This window comes from Alosa sapidissima, chromosome 18 (genome assembly GCF_018492685.1).
Source record: "Alosa sapidissima isolate fAloSap1 chromosome 18, fAloSap1.pri, whole genome shotgun sequence".
NCBI classification, from domain to species: Eukaryota; Metazoa; Chordata; class Actinopteri; order Clupeiformes; family Clupeidae; genus Alosa; species Alosa sapidissima.
This window is the reverse complement of record NC_055974.1, coordinates 30320005-30335899: the sequence shown is the minus strand read 5'-3', so window position 1 is coordinate 30335899 and position 15895 is coordinate 30320005. Positions and strand designations below refer to the sequence as shown.

Here is a 15895-nt window from a genome sequence, read left to right as displayed (position 1 = left end):
ATGGTGGTCCTCCTCTCTGTGATGGTGCTGTCTCTGTAATGGTGGTACTAGCTCCTAATGGTGGTCCTCTCTGTGATGGTGCTGTCTCTGTAATGGTGGTACTAGCTCCTAATAGTCCTCTCTGTGATGGTGCTGTCTCTGTAATGGTGGTACTAGCTCATAATGGTGGTGCTAGCTCTCTGTAATGGTGGTACTAGCTCCTAATGGTGGTCCTCTCTGTGATGGTGCTGTCTCTGTAATGGTGGTACTAGCTCCTAATGGTGGTCCTCTCTGTGATGGTGCTGTCTCTGTAATGGTGGTACTAGCTCCTAATGGTCCTCTCTGTGATGGTGCTGTCTCTGTAATGGTGGTACTAGCTCCTAATGGTGGTCCTCTCTGTGATGGTGCTGTCTCTGTAATGGTGGTACTAGCTCCTAATGGTGGTCCTCCTCTATGTGATGGTGCTGTCTCTGTAATGGTGGTACTAGCTCCTAATGGTCCTCTCTGTGATGGTGCTGTCTCTGTAATGGTGGTACTAGATCCTAATGGTGGTCCTCTCTGTGATGGTGCTGTCTCTGTAATGGTGGTACTAGCTCCTAATGGTGGTCCTCCTCTCTGTGATGGTGCTGTCTCTGTAATGGTGGTACTAGATCCTAATGGTGTTCCTCTCTGTGATGGTGCTGTCTCTGTAATGGTGGTACTAGCTCCTAGTGACGTCCTCTCTGTGATGGTGGCCACTCACACTCACGCACATTTAGTTGCTGCAGATAAAATGAGAATCTCAGAAGGACTCCAGCACTGAGCAGGCATCAGTTTTCTCTCTCTGTATTCCCCCTCCAGACAAGCTGGTTCTGGTCCGTGAGAATAAGAGAGAGGCGCTGCAGTACTGCCGACAGCACCATGTGGACCTGGTGTCTGTGACGTCCGAGCGGGTCCAGCGCTGGGTGAGGGCGCGGGCTAAAGGAGCCTCCACTGCTCACGCGTGGCTGGGCCTGCTCCATTCCTACGGCGTGGGCTGGTACTGGGTCTGTGGACAGACCGTCTGCTACAGCAACTGGACCCAAGGGCACGAGCAAGAGGGGTCCTTCCAACAAAGAGTCGGGGCAGTGGAGTCTGGAGGGGGGCTGTGGGTCAGCAACCTGACTAAGACCGACAAACTCAACTTCATCTGCACCACTATGGGTGAGTCTGTCTCTGCTCTGTTCTGGACTGAAAGAGAACCTTCAATGGAGGAAATGTGTACTGGGCAATTCCATGCAAAGGTCATCCTTACCATGGAAAAAAAAAGTTGTGAAAACGCAAATAGAACTGTTGTTAAAATCTTCATTTAGGTCTATATTTTATTGTTTGTAAATGATCTGATTGAATTTGATGGAGAATTACACTCTTTTTACATCATAAATATGGTGTGTAACCATACAGAAACAACATTTTTCACATGGTAATATTATACATATTTAAAAAGTGGATAAATGGACTCAAGGTTCAAACAAATTGTATCCTTTGACAAATTCCAGATTGACAAGGGAATGGTAGAGCAATGTCTATGCTCAGCTTGCCTTTAAGAGCACAACTCCTTACATTTGTAAGGCTTTTGTTTTTAAGTCAGCAAGTTCCATGGCCATGTCACATCCATAACGTTTTATAAGAAAAGTTTATGCTACACATACAGTGTTGATGCGACAATGTCCATAGTGTCTGTGCAAAGCTGATTTATATAAATGTAAAGTGTGGTGAACAAATTGTGCCCCTTTCTTACTTTTAAAACCTTTAATGGTGCGTTATAGATGTGACGTTATGGATGTTACATAATGTGACTTTACAAGACTGGAGACTTTATTTTAATAAACGTCTGTTCTGGTGGCATGTCAGTTTCAAACGCATTTCACCTTAGTGTTTACAATTGACATTTCAAAGATTATTAGGTTGATCAAAACCACAGGGAGGCCTTGCCTAAGCATTAGCAAAACAAACATAATATTAAAATACCTCCAGTGATAAGCCTAGCCATAGCCTATTTTCAAGTGGCCTAATAAAAATCTGAAAATCTGAGCGATTATCTTCCCGTAACTGTCATACTGTTGTTGTACAGTAACTGGATTATCGTGTTAGCTGGTGAAGATGGCTGACTTTGCAGCTGGAGTTAACATAGCAACCTCCTTCTGTTGCAGATCTGTTCAGCCTGCCGCTCACGTCTGCTTAACACAGTTTAATTTTAAATGTGACGCGATATGCCAGCATTTGAAGTGTCAGGTCCTCTGTAGCTAATACCCACAGAGTAACATGAGTAACGGCAGCAATAAACTAGATGTACCGCATAGCGGTACAAAATATGACCGCCTCTCCTGCACATTCTCTTCACAAAAATAAACCACGCTTGTCAATTTGTCTCCATCTCCTACTCCTGCAACTCATGTGCATGTAAATGAGTGTGTGCATATGTGAGTTTGCTTTTGTTTATAAGAGAGTGTGTGTGTGTGTGTGTGTGTGTGTGTGTGTGTGTCTGTGTGTGTGCATGTGCGTATGCGTGCCTGTGTGTATTGTGTGTTTGCATGCGCACATGCATATGTGTGCCTGTGTGTGTGTGTTTATGTGTGTGCATTTGTGTGGGTGGGTGTTTGTGCATGTGTGTGTGCTTGCCTGTCTGTATGTGTTTATGTGTGTGTGTGCTTGCCTGTCTGTATGTGTGCGACTGTGTGTGTGTGTGTGTGTGTGTGTGTGCACGCACGTGTGCGTGCATGTACTTTATGTGTGCAAATCACAAATGAGTGGGTATGGGCTAGGTTGATGCGGGCTCTTGAGACTAACATACCATACATTTTGTCATTTTGGGTGCAACGGTTCAGGTAGGGCTAGTCATTTAACCTAGTGCGGTGGGGGAGTGGCCACCAAATTTCATGTTCCCTGGTGTTTCAGTAACCCAGGAATCACTGACCAAAATTGATGACGGTAAAAGAAAAAAATTAATTAATTTTTTATATTTTAAATGACTTGTTGTCCTGATTCTTCCTGTGGATCTTAGTGGGCACTGAGGAAGCAATAATTTCATCGCTAGTTTTTCATGATTACTATTTCAATTGTTTCATATCAAAATTCACTAATGTGTTTTATGTAGTTTGTCGAGGACTGGTTCAGACACGTCACATCCATAACGTGAAACCGTCACATCCATAACGCCAGTTTTTCCTACATAATGCATTAGGAAAATGACGCATAGTTTCAAAAACACTTTTTGTGTTCATTCAAGTCTCCTTCATGCTACATATATCATAGTTTCGGCAGTTTCCTTTAAAATTCACAGAGTTTGTAGAAAACCTGTAATCTCTCACAAAAGTGTGTCTATTTCATGTCACATCCATAACGCTGATAAAATGTCTTGTATTCTTAGGATGAAAATGATTATATGAAATTTGAGGATTTCTCAGTATTCAGAGGACAGAGGTTACATTAAAAGTTATGCAAATTAATTCACTGATACTAATGTTGCCCCCACTCTAAGGCATTTTGTTTACCAATATGAGTCCAATTGTCACATCCATAACGCTGGAACTGCCCAGTTACATTGTGTAGCTTTAACTTCAGTCTAATTGTGTGTGTGTGTGTGTGTGTGTGTGTGTGTGCGTGTGTGTGTGTTCACGTCCTCTTACAGAGCAGTGTGGCTGAATCCTCCTCAGTCCAGAGCAGCCTTGGAGAAACTTCTCAGGGTCCTCCAGCTCCCATTCATGTTCACCACTCATTTAATCATACGCAACTACACAACTACTCTCACATTCACTACATATGTTACTATTACCATCATACACCACTCATTTAATCATACGCAACTACACAACTACTCTCACATTCACTACATATGTTACTATTACCATCATACACCACTCATTTAATCATACACAACTACACAACTACTCTCACACTCACTACATATGTTACTATTACCATCATACACCACTCATTTAATCATACACAACTACACAACTACTCTCACATTCACTACATATGTTACTGTTACATTATATTTACTCTTCCAGTGTGATAATAAGTCAATAAATTGATATAGTTTAATACTGTAATTTTAATGTGTTGTGTTTGTTAGCAATTATATCATGTTTTGACAGGACAAAAGTACAGTTTGTCAACTTTTAAAGTGTAATTCTGTGCTGAATGTTAGCTGTTCCTGACATGGCTATTTCTGATTAGTATGATTTCTGATATGTAGAATCTACAGATGGGCTACTATGCTACTATATAATACTATGCTACTATATAATAAAAATGAATTTGATCAGCATGATGGTTGGTCTATTTTCTTGTGCATGCTGTGTTTATAACAACCAAGGGTCTATTTGTGGATGATAACAGGTGTACATTTTCATTTGGGACCCAATGAAACATTTTGGGATAAAACTGTATCCCAAACTGTAAAAAAGTATTTTTTCATAGTCAGAGCCATACATCATTTGAGAAACAGGAACACAGTTGAACTAAAGGAACATGGTTAAGTCACAGGAACACAGTTGAACTAAAGGAACATGGTTAAGTCACAGGGACACAGTTGAACTAAACAAGACAATAATATAAATGCATAACACGATTGCATATAATTACACAGAGGCTCCCTGAGCAGTGAGGGTGAGTCACAGACAGTACACCCTCTAGCGCCACCAGCTGGTGGAAGTAGAAACTGCAGAGGCTCTCCCTGAAGTAGAGAGAGCACAGATTCCACCCATCAAAGTGTCCCCACTGACAGAAGTCCCCACGCAGAATCTGCTGCACTACAAATGGCTCAAGAGCAGCTCCAGCAGGTCCACTGAGAGAAGGCTCAGGACAATAATTATGAAGTGGATTATGTAATTCCACATACCAGTACAAAGATTAAGTTAACATGCATCTACTGCAGCCTGACCATGCCACTTTACATGTTATATTTCGTGATTGTATAGCACCTTGAGGAGGCTGCGGTCCTTCAATGTGTGCAGCAAGCTCCTCAGGATGTTCTATCAGTCTGTTGTGGCCAGCGCCCTCTTCTATGCAGTAATGTGCTGGGGAGGAAGCACAAAGAAGAAGGATTCTGGGCGAATTGACAGGCTGGTAAGGAAGGCTGGCTCTGTAGTGGGAGCTGAACTGGAGTGCATCACTTCAATATCTGACAAAAGGACCCTAAACAAACTGATCAACATCTTGGACAATGAATGTCATCCACTCTACAGCACAATCAAAAACCAAAAGAGCTTGATCAGCTGGAGACTTCGCTCACTGCCATGCACAACTGAAAGGCTGAGGAAGTCATTTGTTCCTAGGGCCATTGAACTGTACAATGCCTCACTAAAGGGAAGAGGAGAGATAGACTTCTCTGCTTAGTCTGTCTGCCTCTCCACCCTCTCCATGTCCATGTTTTTTTGAGTACTGACTGCCCACTACTGCTTACTACTGTTTTACTACTGTTCTACTATTGTACACAGCCTAATGTTTTCTCTACTGTTTTACTGCTACACTGTTTTTTTCATGCTATATTAGCACACATGATCAATGGCTGCGGTAAGGCTTCTGATACAATACTGAATGAATGAATGGCTATAACCCTATTACCTCAACCTGTCTTTGCACTGAAATAGTTTTTTATTTTACCTTGTCTACATTACGCTTTACTCCCCTATTTGTCTATATTATTTATGCTGGTCTCTAGACCTTACTCTTGCACTGTTGGACTACTTTTTGCACCTTCACCATGACACTCACTCACTCTCTTGAGCACCTTGCCAGGCACACATAACTAAGGACTATGGCTGGACTACTGTTTGCACATTGGACTTTCTTAATTTAACTTATATAGTGTATTTAGTTTTTGGCTGGACTACTGTTTGCACCTTCACCATGACACTCACTCCCTTTAGCACATCACCAGTCCTGGCCCTGTCACTACAAGCGTCTTATGCTTGATCACCCTCAAACACATTGGACTTTCTTAATTTATATAATAATAAAGTTCCCTTGGCTTTTGGAAATAAAATAGCCGCACATCATCACATACCCTAGAGATTAGCATTGTTCTGCCTCCCAGGCAGTTTTGAAGTTTGGGTGTTTTAGCGCCCCCTGTTTGGTATTGTGGTCAAATGTGGTAATGCAGCAGGAAGTTAAGATTTAGGGAAAAAGCAAACAGGAGGTAGTTTTAACACATGTTCCAGCCAGTTAATAAAGAGGTCAGCAGATCATGGAGCGGTCTTCTCATCCGTCACCATCTGTTTGTTTTGAGCCATAGAAAGCATCGGGCAAGCAAGGGGCCAGTCGATCACGGTGGAGAGCCACAACTCTCCGACGCTTAATCAGTCTCACACGATAGACCACATCAGACAGCTTCTCTAAGACATCGCACGGTCCGACACACTGGCTAATGAGTTTCGGGGAAATGCCTTTCTTTCTCTCCGGGCAGTACACCCAAACTTTATCGCCGGGCTGGAACTCCTGGCCGCGACAGCGCGTATCATAAGCACGCTTTTGACGTATATCAGCTTCACTCATGGCCTGCCTGGCCAACTCGGTCTCTCGCGTAGCTGCTTGTAGTATTCCAGCCCTGGCTTACCTCCAATCTCCGCTTCCGGAGGCGAACCGAACACAAAGTCCACTGGCGTGCGTAGCTCTCGCCCGAACATCAGAGCTGCCGGTGTGCATTTCGTTGACTCTTGCACCGCTGTGCGATATGCCCAGAGCACCAGGGGCAAGTGTAAGTCCCAGTCCTTTTGTCGGCGGTCGGCCAATATGGCCAGCTGCACTGCTAGAGTCCGATTAAACCGCTCCACCAGCCCGTCGCTTTGTGGATGCAGAGGTGTCGTTCTCGTTTTCCGGATGCCCATGCGCTGGCAAACCTCAGCAAACACCTCTGCCTCGAAATTCCGCCCTTGGTCGCTGTGGAGCTCTTCCGGTGCCCCAAACTGGCAGAACATCTCAGTGACCAGTCTGTCCGCTGTCGTGTGGGCGCTCTGATCTGGCACCGCATACGCCTCCGGCCACTTAGTGAAATAGTCCATGGCCACGAGCACGCAGCGATTTTCTCTGTGACTGGCAGTGGGCCCATGACATCGACGGCTACCCGCTCCATGGGAGCCCCGACTGCGTATTGCTACAGCGGAGCGTGCGAGCATCGCGTGGGGCCCTTCTTCGCTGTGCAGGCGTCACAGCAGTGAACATGCAGTTCAACGTCCAGCCTGCATCCCGGCCAATAGAAGTGGCCTCTCAGCCGACGAAGAGTCTTTGCAATGCTGAAAAGAGCCGCCCCCACTGCCCCATGCACATGTTCCAGCACACAGGCTCGTAATCCAGCAGGAACCAGCAACTGGAAAATGTCAGATTGCCTATCGGGAGCTCGCCAGTGTCTATACAACAGTCCTTGACGTGCTACTATTCCCGGCCACTGTGAATAAATCGCTTTGGTCTCTGGATCGAGTGCTGATACGTCAGTCCATGGCGGTCGCTGACCGCCTTCCGGATCTCCTCCCTCGACATCACGTCCACCGGCGACTGCGCGTCCGTGGCCCCAGCTGCCGCTCTGCAGTGCTGCGTTGTGGCGTTGGGCTGCGGTGCATTGTCTCCGGTCTCTCGATCACTGTAGCTGATAGCGGAAGGCGGCGAGACGACCTTGGGGTGCTGTTGGCGAGCGTTCACTCTCGCTGGCGTGAAGCTGGCGAGCATTGGCTCACTCAATGGCGTGCTGTTGGTGAGCGTTGACCCTCTCGTTGGCGCGACGCTGGCTAGCGTTGAAAACAGCGACTCTCTCTCTCTCTGCCAGCGGTGATGCAGCCTGTAGCCGACGAGCGGGCTCCGGTTGAGCCGCGGCCAGGCTCCTCTCCTCCCTCCGGTGGCAGTGTTGGCACTGGTCTGCTGCACACGGACGCCTGGACTTGGCGTTGCGTTGCCGTGAAGGCGACCCGCCCGGTGTCGAATCTCCATGTCGTAGTCCTGGAGCGCCTTCAACCAGCGAGCCAGCTGGCCCTCTGGTTCTTTGAAGTTCAGCAGCCAGGTGAGCGACGCGTGGTCCGTTCTCAGCAGGAACCGTTTGCCGTAGAGGTAGGTTCGGAAATGGCGCACTGCCACCACCACAGCCAACAGTTCTCTGCGTGTCACGCAGTAATTCTTCTCCGCTCGGTCCAGTGAGCGGCTGAAGTATGCGACCACTTGCTCGCCCTGCTCGCCTGCTTGTGAGAGGACGGCGCCGACGCCCACATCGCTGGCGTCGGTGTCCAGGATAAACGGCAGTCGAGGGTCAGGGAAGGCGAGCACCGGGGCCTCGCATAGCGCCCTCCGCAGCCGCCGGAATGCCGCGTCGCACTCTCGTGTCCACTCGAAGAGCTGGCCTTTGTGTGTCAATCGATGCAGCGGGCTGGCGACTGTAGCAAAGTCCCGAATGAAGCACCGCTAATATGACGCCAGGCCCAGGAAGCTCCGCAGCTCAGCACCGTTGCGTGGAACAGGCCAACGTCTCACCGTCTCCACCTTAGCTGGGTCGGTGGCCACTCCGGCAGCCCCCACAACATGGCCCAGGAACCCGGTTTTCCTCCGGAACAGGTGGCACTTTTTCGAGCCCAGCACCTCGTATGGCGTCGAACACCTTCTCCAGATTTCCTATGGCACCGGTGAAGTCTGTTGCATGACACAGGATGTCGTCCAGGTAATCCACGCAGCATGTTCGTGGAATGCCCGCCAGGACACGCTCCATCAGCCGCTCAAAGTTCGCTGGCCCGTTGCATAGGCCGAACGGAAGTACCCGGAACTGCCACAGCCCTTGCCCGATGGTAAACGCTGTCTTCGGCCGAGCTTCCGGGGCTAACTCAATCTGCCAGTAGCCACTGCGTAAGTCCAGCGAGCTAAACCAGCAGGAGCGGGCAATGCTGTCCAGCGCATCGTCAATGCGGGGGAGCGGGTAGGAGTCTTTCCGGGTTACCTGGTTGAGGCGTCTGTAGTCAACACAGAACCGCCACGAGCTGTCCTTCTTCCGGACGAGTACAGCCGGCGCAGCCCAGGGACTACTGCTTGGCTCTATCACTCCTGCCGCGGCCATTTCCTTGATCTTTTCTTCAGCTGCTTGTCGTTTGGCGAACGGTAAGCGATGAGGCTGAAGTTGCATGGGCCGGGCATTTCCGGTGTCGATATCGTGTTGGACCAGGCTCGTTCGGGTGCAGTCCTCATCTCTTGCGGCGAAGATGTCGGTGTACGCTGCTAGTAGTCTCCGCACCTGGCTACCCTGTGCTTCACTCAGCCCCTCACAGCTACGAGTGCAGAGTTCATTTACGGCTTGCTTTGTCTCTACCGAGGGCCGCGCTCTCTGAGCGGAGAATGGTGTTTGCTCAACCCGCTCTCTTGGCTCCTCCCGCGTGAGCTGAGCAGTGGCGGCCTCAGCGAGCGGACCTGGATGAGACCTGTTGTTTTCGCGGGCTTGAGTTTCGCGGGCTTGTGTGGGGAGGGGCGGAGTCTGGGATGACGAGTACTCTTTGCGAGTTCGCTTCCTGCGGACTTGTGTGGAGCGAGTTGGAGAGTTCCTCGTCGCGCCAGCTCTCCGCACTTCATGCTGTTTTCCCCGCCATGTGCAACACTACGCTGCTCGTCCCCAAGTGTAGTGTGAACCGGGAAATGTCCACCACAGCCCCCCATTTCTCTAGCACGTCCAGGCCGAGAATGCAATCATCCTGAATGCTAGCCAACCAAAGCCGGCGGTTCGCCGTCTCACCGTTGATGCACACGCACACCACTTTTTGTCCATACAGTTCCGCTCGCTCTCCGGTAACTGTGGTGATGCGTGTTTTTGTCTTTTCCCAGCCTCTGGGTCTGGCTACCAGCGTGCCGGGTAAGAGACTGGGGCGCACAAGTGAGATGGTGGAGCCAGTATCGATCAAGGCGCGAGTCCCGTCTAGCGTGCAGTCCACATACAGTCCTCTGGTTTGGCCGAGCCGGCCCAGCCGTATGCAATCCATAGCCCCTCCCGCCGTGCCACCTTCTTTTAGTAACTGGGGCGCGAGCGTGAGGGGTGCCGGGGCTGGGCAGTACCATGCGATGTGTCCCGGCTCGTCACACCGGTGGTATCCGTCTCCGCTGGCCAGCCTCTTCCACTCGCGTGGGCGGCGTTGTGGTGGCTGTGCCGTGGTCTGCCGCGTCACCTCCAGTTCCTCCCCGTCTTCCTCCATCGATGTCTGGCGTACGCAATGCCTCGACTCTGTTGTGCGGAAGATGTTTTCCACCCGTTTGGCTTCCGCGAGGGCCACGGACAGCGAGCTGGGGGCGCTCAGGCGAAGGTGTTCTTTTAGCCGCCGGGCATACAGCTGCAGGTCAGCCGCGAACTTGCCCAGTCTCTCGTCTTTGTGCCGCCGTCTGGAAGCTAGTTGTTCTCTGGCGTCGCTGATGAAGATTCTCTGGCCGAATCGTCGTTGCAGAGCTGCTTCGATTGCGCTGCTTCGATTGCGGTCCAGCTTACTTGCTCCGCCGGTGGCAGGTCTTCTAATACTTGTAGCGCTTCCCCCTCCAGAGCCAACGCCACCTGTACGCCCGTTCTCTTCGCCAACCAGCCATTCAGCTCGGCTGCTAGCCGGACCTGTTCCAGGTATGTCACCAGCGGCCTTTCGCCATTGCAGTGGGGCAACTTTACGCTGGGGCGCCCTTCTACCGCCGCCGTCGCACCGGGGACCGGCCGGTTTCCATCGCTCCCGTGTGGAGCGGGTTCAAGTGGCGGGATGCTGCCATCAGCCCGGTTCGTTCCCTCCTGTGGCCGGGGGCGGGTCTCTTCCGTCACGGTCCCGCTGCAGGCTGGCTCCGTCTGCTGGGCCCAGCAGGTGGCCATGGGCGAGCGCGCTGTCGAAGAGCCGTCTTGGTAGGAAACTCATCATCGCCAGGGCATCAGTCGCAGCTTTCTCCTCCCGTCCAGTAGGGGTCGGCATCCCACTTCTGACACCAATGTAACAAACTGCACAGTTGTCTTAGAATGGCTTTTATTGGTTACGCACCAAAACACACAAACGCATAATGCCGGGCCAGACCTGGCCCTTATGCTCCAGCACTAAACATTTTAGTTAGTTAGACCCGGTTATGAACACTGTTATCAACTATAAACATAAACACGACAGTCAGGACGCACAACATTGGTAACTTGCATGGTTAACATTAACATTCAACATAACACATCAACCGAACAGCATTATGGGAGCACAGTCATGAACAGCTAGGCTCAGATCATTACATTATAATTCATGTAAATTTGGCTCAATATTCATTCTTTAGTAATATATAAAATATATAAGAAATTCATTCGGCTTTATCTCTGTATTATTTCAGTTTTACACCTTGTCTGACAACAAAGAGTCTTCAGTAAACTTGGAGCTTGAGACGCTACATCCTGATTCTCGCGTTATCATTCAGGGAGTTTGGCTGGCTGTCTAATTTTGGTTATGCACACCATTAGGAGGGCAGTATACTTCAGTTAGTCTATTAGCTGGTTTGATTTGCATTGAGCTCAATATACATAAAAATAAAACCATGCCAATTAGAGTGTTGTGCATTAGATTGTGTGTGTGAGTTTGTGGGCTTGAGTTCATGTATGCGTGTGTGTGTGTGTGTGTGTGTGTGTGTGTGTGTGTGTGTGTGTGTGTGTGAGAGAGTGTGTGTGTAAGCAGCGGGTCCAGGATGGAGGGCATCACCCAGCCTCTGTCCCGTTGGTGGGCACCCTGCGCCCGCAGCGCCCAGATCACCGTGGGCAACCCCACACACAGCCCCGGGATCACCACCACCACCGTATTACTGATGCTCATGTGCTTGCTGCCATGGAGACAGTTCTCACTTTAGAACAGGGAGCCCATCTCCCACTTGTACAGAGCTGTGTGGCACAGCATCCTGGGAAGTGACATATTGTGCTGAAGTTTGGCCATATGAATACTTATTCTACAACTATTCTGCCATTATAACTAACATATTCAGACAGCATGTTAGCCTAACATTGTTAGGAGGCTATTAACACTGTTGTAATTATCATATAGCAATACGTTTAGATTGAGACCTCCTAGTTTGTTATGAAGGTTATACCAACCCTGCTGAAAAAAACAGCTAGAAACCAGCTTATGCTGGCAGCTGGTTTTAGCTGGTCTTTGTGTAGCTGGTTGGGCCACCAGCTGGATATCCTGGCGTGACCATCTGAAGAAGCCGGTCATGCTGGTGTGACCAGCCTGTCTTGTGGGATACAGCTGGTGCAAGATGGTCATGCTGGTGACCAGCCTGTCAAGCTGGTCATGCTGGTTTGTTAGAATGACCAACATAAGCTGGCATGGCCAGTTAAACCAGCACTATAGACCAGCAACACCAGCTAAAATGACCAGCTTGAGGTGGTACGACAAGCAAAACCAGCTGAATTACCATCATAAGCTGGGAAAAACAGCTGAAGGTATGTTTTCGCAAAGTTTTGCTGGTCTAGCAGGTCAACCATCATAGGGTGGTCAAACAAGCTGGTTAACAAGCAAACCACCTTTTGCTGATCAGACTGTTTTTTTCAGCAGGGAAGAAAAAAAGAGTCTACGGTAACACTTTATAATAACTACACACAATTCATCATTTATTAAGCCTCTGTTACTTATTAGTTAATAGTTTGTTCATCATTAGTAATTTCTAATTTATCATCAGTAAAACATTTGTTCACACAGTTATAAATAGTTTGTTCATAGTAAATAAGCCTATATCTTAAATATGTTTAATACATTATTGTTAATACTTAATAAATTATGCAATATGTTTTTGATTAAGTAATATTTCCATTATTTAACAGTTGTTACATACACATGCACTAATGATTAGTTAGGGTGAGGATACATATTTTATAAACCACTTTCTAATACTATAATTATAATTAACTCAGGAGTTACAAGTGGTTAGTTAATGATATTTTGTGATCTCATCTAAAGTGAGGACGTTTTATGCCTTGCAACACATTTACAAATGAGTTATAAAGTTTACACTTGCATTCATTCATTTAGCCGGGGTTTGAACCCCCAACTTTATGGGTTACTGCATGTTAACCCAGCTCCCTATCCACTACACCTCTGCCCAGTGGTATTACAACAGTCAATTCAAAAATATAATATAGATATGTGTGTTTACTATGAACAAACCATTTTTAACTGTGTGTAAACATGATTTACAGATGAGAATTAATGTAGGAATAATTCTTTACAAATGAAGAATACAGCATTTAATAATAGTTTACAGATGTTTAATAACAGTGTGTAGTAGAAGAACAGAAACTCGTTGTAGGGGTTTCTATCTGGGCCAAGGTAGTATAGTGGGTAAGGAGCTGGACTAGCATGCAGTAGCCTGAAAAGTTGGGGGTTCGATTCCTGGCTTTCACTGTTACGTCAATGGCCTTCAATTTAATTGACATGTGTACGTCGCTTGTCTGCTAAATGAATGAATGTGAATGTAATCTTTATAACATTTGAAAATGTGTTGCAAGGCATAGAAAGTCCTCACTTTAGATAAGCTCACAAAATATCATTAACTAACCACTGAGTTAATCATGAATTATAGTATTAGGAAGTGGTTTATAAAATATGTATCCTCACCCTAACTAATCATTAGTGCATGTGTATATTGCATAATTTATTAAGTATTAACAATAATTCATAAACATATTTTACATATAGGCTTATTTACTATGAACAAACCATTTATAACTGTTTGTACAAATACTTTATATATGAGAATTAGCATAGAAACAATGCTTTACAAATGATGAACAAAGCATTTTGTAATAGTTTGCAACTAGTTTATAATAAGAAAATGATTTCATTATAAGTGGTTGTTTCATTACTTATTAAGTATAAATCATGTACTTACAAACATATTTTTTGGATAGGCTTATTTACTATGAACAAACCATTTATAACTGTGTGAACAAATGCTTTACTGATGATAAATTATGTATGAACAGGAAATTACTAATGATGAACAAACCATTAACTAATAACTAACAAAGGCTTAACAAATGATGAATTGTGTGTAGTTATTATAAAGTGTTACCCAAGAAAATTGTTTATGGATGCAATAGGAAAACGTTTTAGCACGGAGAAGACCACCATAAGGTTAACATTCGTGCACTTCAGGACATCTTCCCTACCTGGTGCAACTAGCCACCATGACAGAGGTAGGCTACGTTTATGTATAGCTGACCGTTTTTGCGCTCAGAAAGTAGGCTAGTCTACGCATGTTCTTTCATAGCGCAACACGACCTGTCCCTCACCATATCGCAACCTCTTGTCAACCTTATACAATCTGTTGCTGAAGACAAAAGCGCCAGATTGTCGTTATCAGATGCTCAGACCTCCTGCATGAGCACACACAGTATTGCTGCTCATTGGAAAACTGAGTTGTCTGTAAAATTCAAAATTACCATGTTTTCATTAAATGCGGATAAGGCAACAAATTGAAATATGAACAATATCTAGACTGTTCTGATTCGTTACTTTGATGAGGAAATGTGAAGTCTTGCAAACTTGATTTTATAGATTTTACTTGGTGTTGAATTGTATATTAACAAGAAAAAAAATCTCCCCTTTAGACACTTTTGGCCTGAAGTAATTAAATAAGAGTGTAAGTTAAAGCCTTGCTACAATATTGCTGCAGTAGAAAAGAACAGCAATGGCTAATCAGCAATGGTCAAGGATGGTATTGAAATATTGTTTTGTTCATCAGGAAAACTCAATCTCAACCAAGAACACTCTCAATTTGCCTTATTCACATTGCGGCCATTGGCGGCTAAAACGAGGCTACAGGGTACACAAACCATAGGATTGTTATGTTCTACGCATTCATCTGTAGGTGGCATTAATTATATAGTAACTTAAGAGTACCCTGTAGCCTCGTTTTGGTGTTTATTTGGTGCTTTACATTGCTGTTTGCATCTTTTTGTACATTAAAAACCAATAGGTCGTGACCGCAAAAGGGGTTCTATCTCTATAGGTAGATATCAACAACGTATGACTTAAGGCCTGAAAAAAGTTCAGTCAAACGATTTTTTTTTTTCACTTTAATCCCTGAAATCAACTAGGTTCTATTCCGTGTAAATGTGTCCATGAAGCGGGACATTCAGTCACGTTACTACCGCGACAAAGCTTTGCGTTGCCACTGCACTGCTGTCATGTTCATGTTGGCATGTTCAAACACTTGTAAATAGTAATTATTTGAGGTTTAATCTTACCTTTAATATTATTTATTCTATCTGAATGGGTGCGATGTAGGTATTAAATTTAATCTGAAGTGGTATTAAAAAGGTCTTAAAAAGTCTTAAATTTAGGTCTGACAATTCTGGGGGTACCCTGGTGTTGTGTTTGTGTGAGTGGTTGGTGTGTGTGAGACTCACTTTAGTTTCTCCAGTTTACAGTTAGTTTCTCCAGTTTACAGTTGGGATCCTCCAAAAGAGAAGAATTCCCACTCAACTGCAGGTCTCTCATGTGTGGTGCAAGAGGCCTTCCTCTCCATTACTGCACCATTACAGGCTGTAGAGAGAATAATAATTCAGTGGAAATGCATGGAACAGTTGCTGCTACTGGAAGAAACTGGAATCCATGCATTTCCACTGAATTATTTTTTTGGAATCAGACAATTCGCTGAAGTTCTCTTCTCTGCCATTGACATCTTTGTAGGCTACTTTGCTACATACGTTTGCTATGTCCTTGTTGGAGTGTGATGTGATTTGTGCCATGTGCAGGTGGTGTGATGGATTGCGTACAAACCAATAGGGTGTCAGAATTTATACTTCTCTTTTTTTTAACGGAACCGGAATAAAAACAAGCCGAAATTAATTAGGAGTAACGAGGCTATTTTTAAAATGTAAGGAGTAGAACGTACAGATACTTGCGTGAAAATGTAAGGAGTAGAAGTAAAAAGTCGGCTCAAA

The 15895-nt window shown here is 46.1% G+C and overlaps 2 protein-coding genes across 2 annotated transcripts in view; one reads left to right on the top strand and one right to left on the bottom strand.

The window, feature by feature from the left end:
* The window catches only part of LOC121689837 (macrophage mannose receptor 1-like), a 5000-nt gene extending 727 nt beyond the window's left edge, over window positions 1-4273 (top strand). Inside the window, exons 3-4 of the mRNA XM_042070074.1 lie at window positions 820-1161; window positions 3629-4273. Coding sequence (XP_041926008.1) covers window positions 820-1161; window positions 3629-3642 — 356 coding nt within the window. The 3' untranslated portion in view covers window positions 3643-4273. The remainder of the gene's footprint in view (window positions 1-819; window positions 1162-3628) is intronic.
* Window positions 1-15374, bottom strand: part of LOC121689804 (NLR family CARD domain-containing protein 3-like) — a 120801-nt gene extending 105427 nt beyond the window's left edge. Inside the window, exon 1 of the mRNA XM_042070009.1 lies at window positions 15359-15374. The gene's annotated coding sequence lies outside the window, so the exon portion shown is untranslated. The remainder of the gene's footprint in view (window positions 1-15358) is intronic.
* Window positions 15375-15895: the final 521 nt, after the last annotated feature.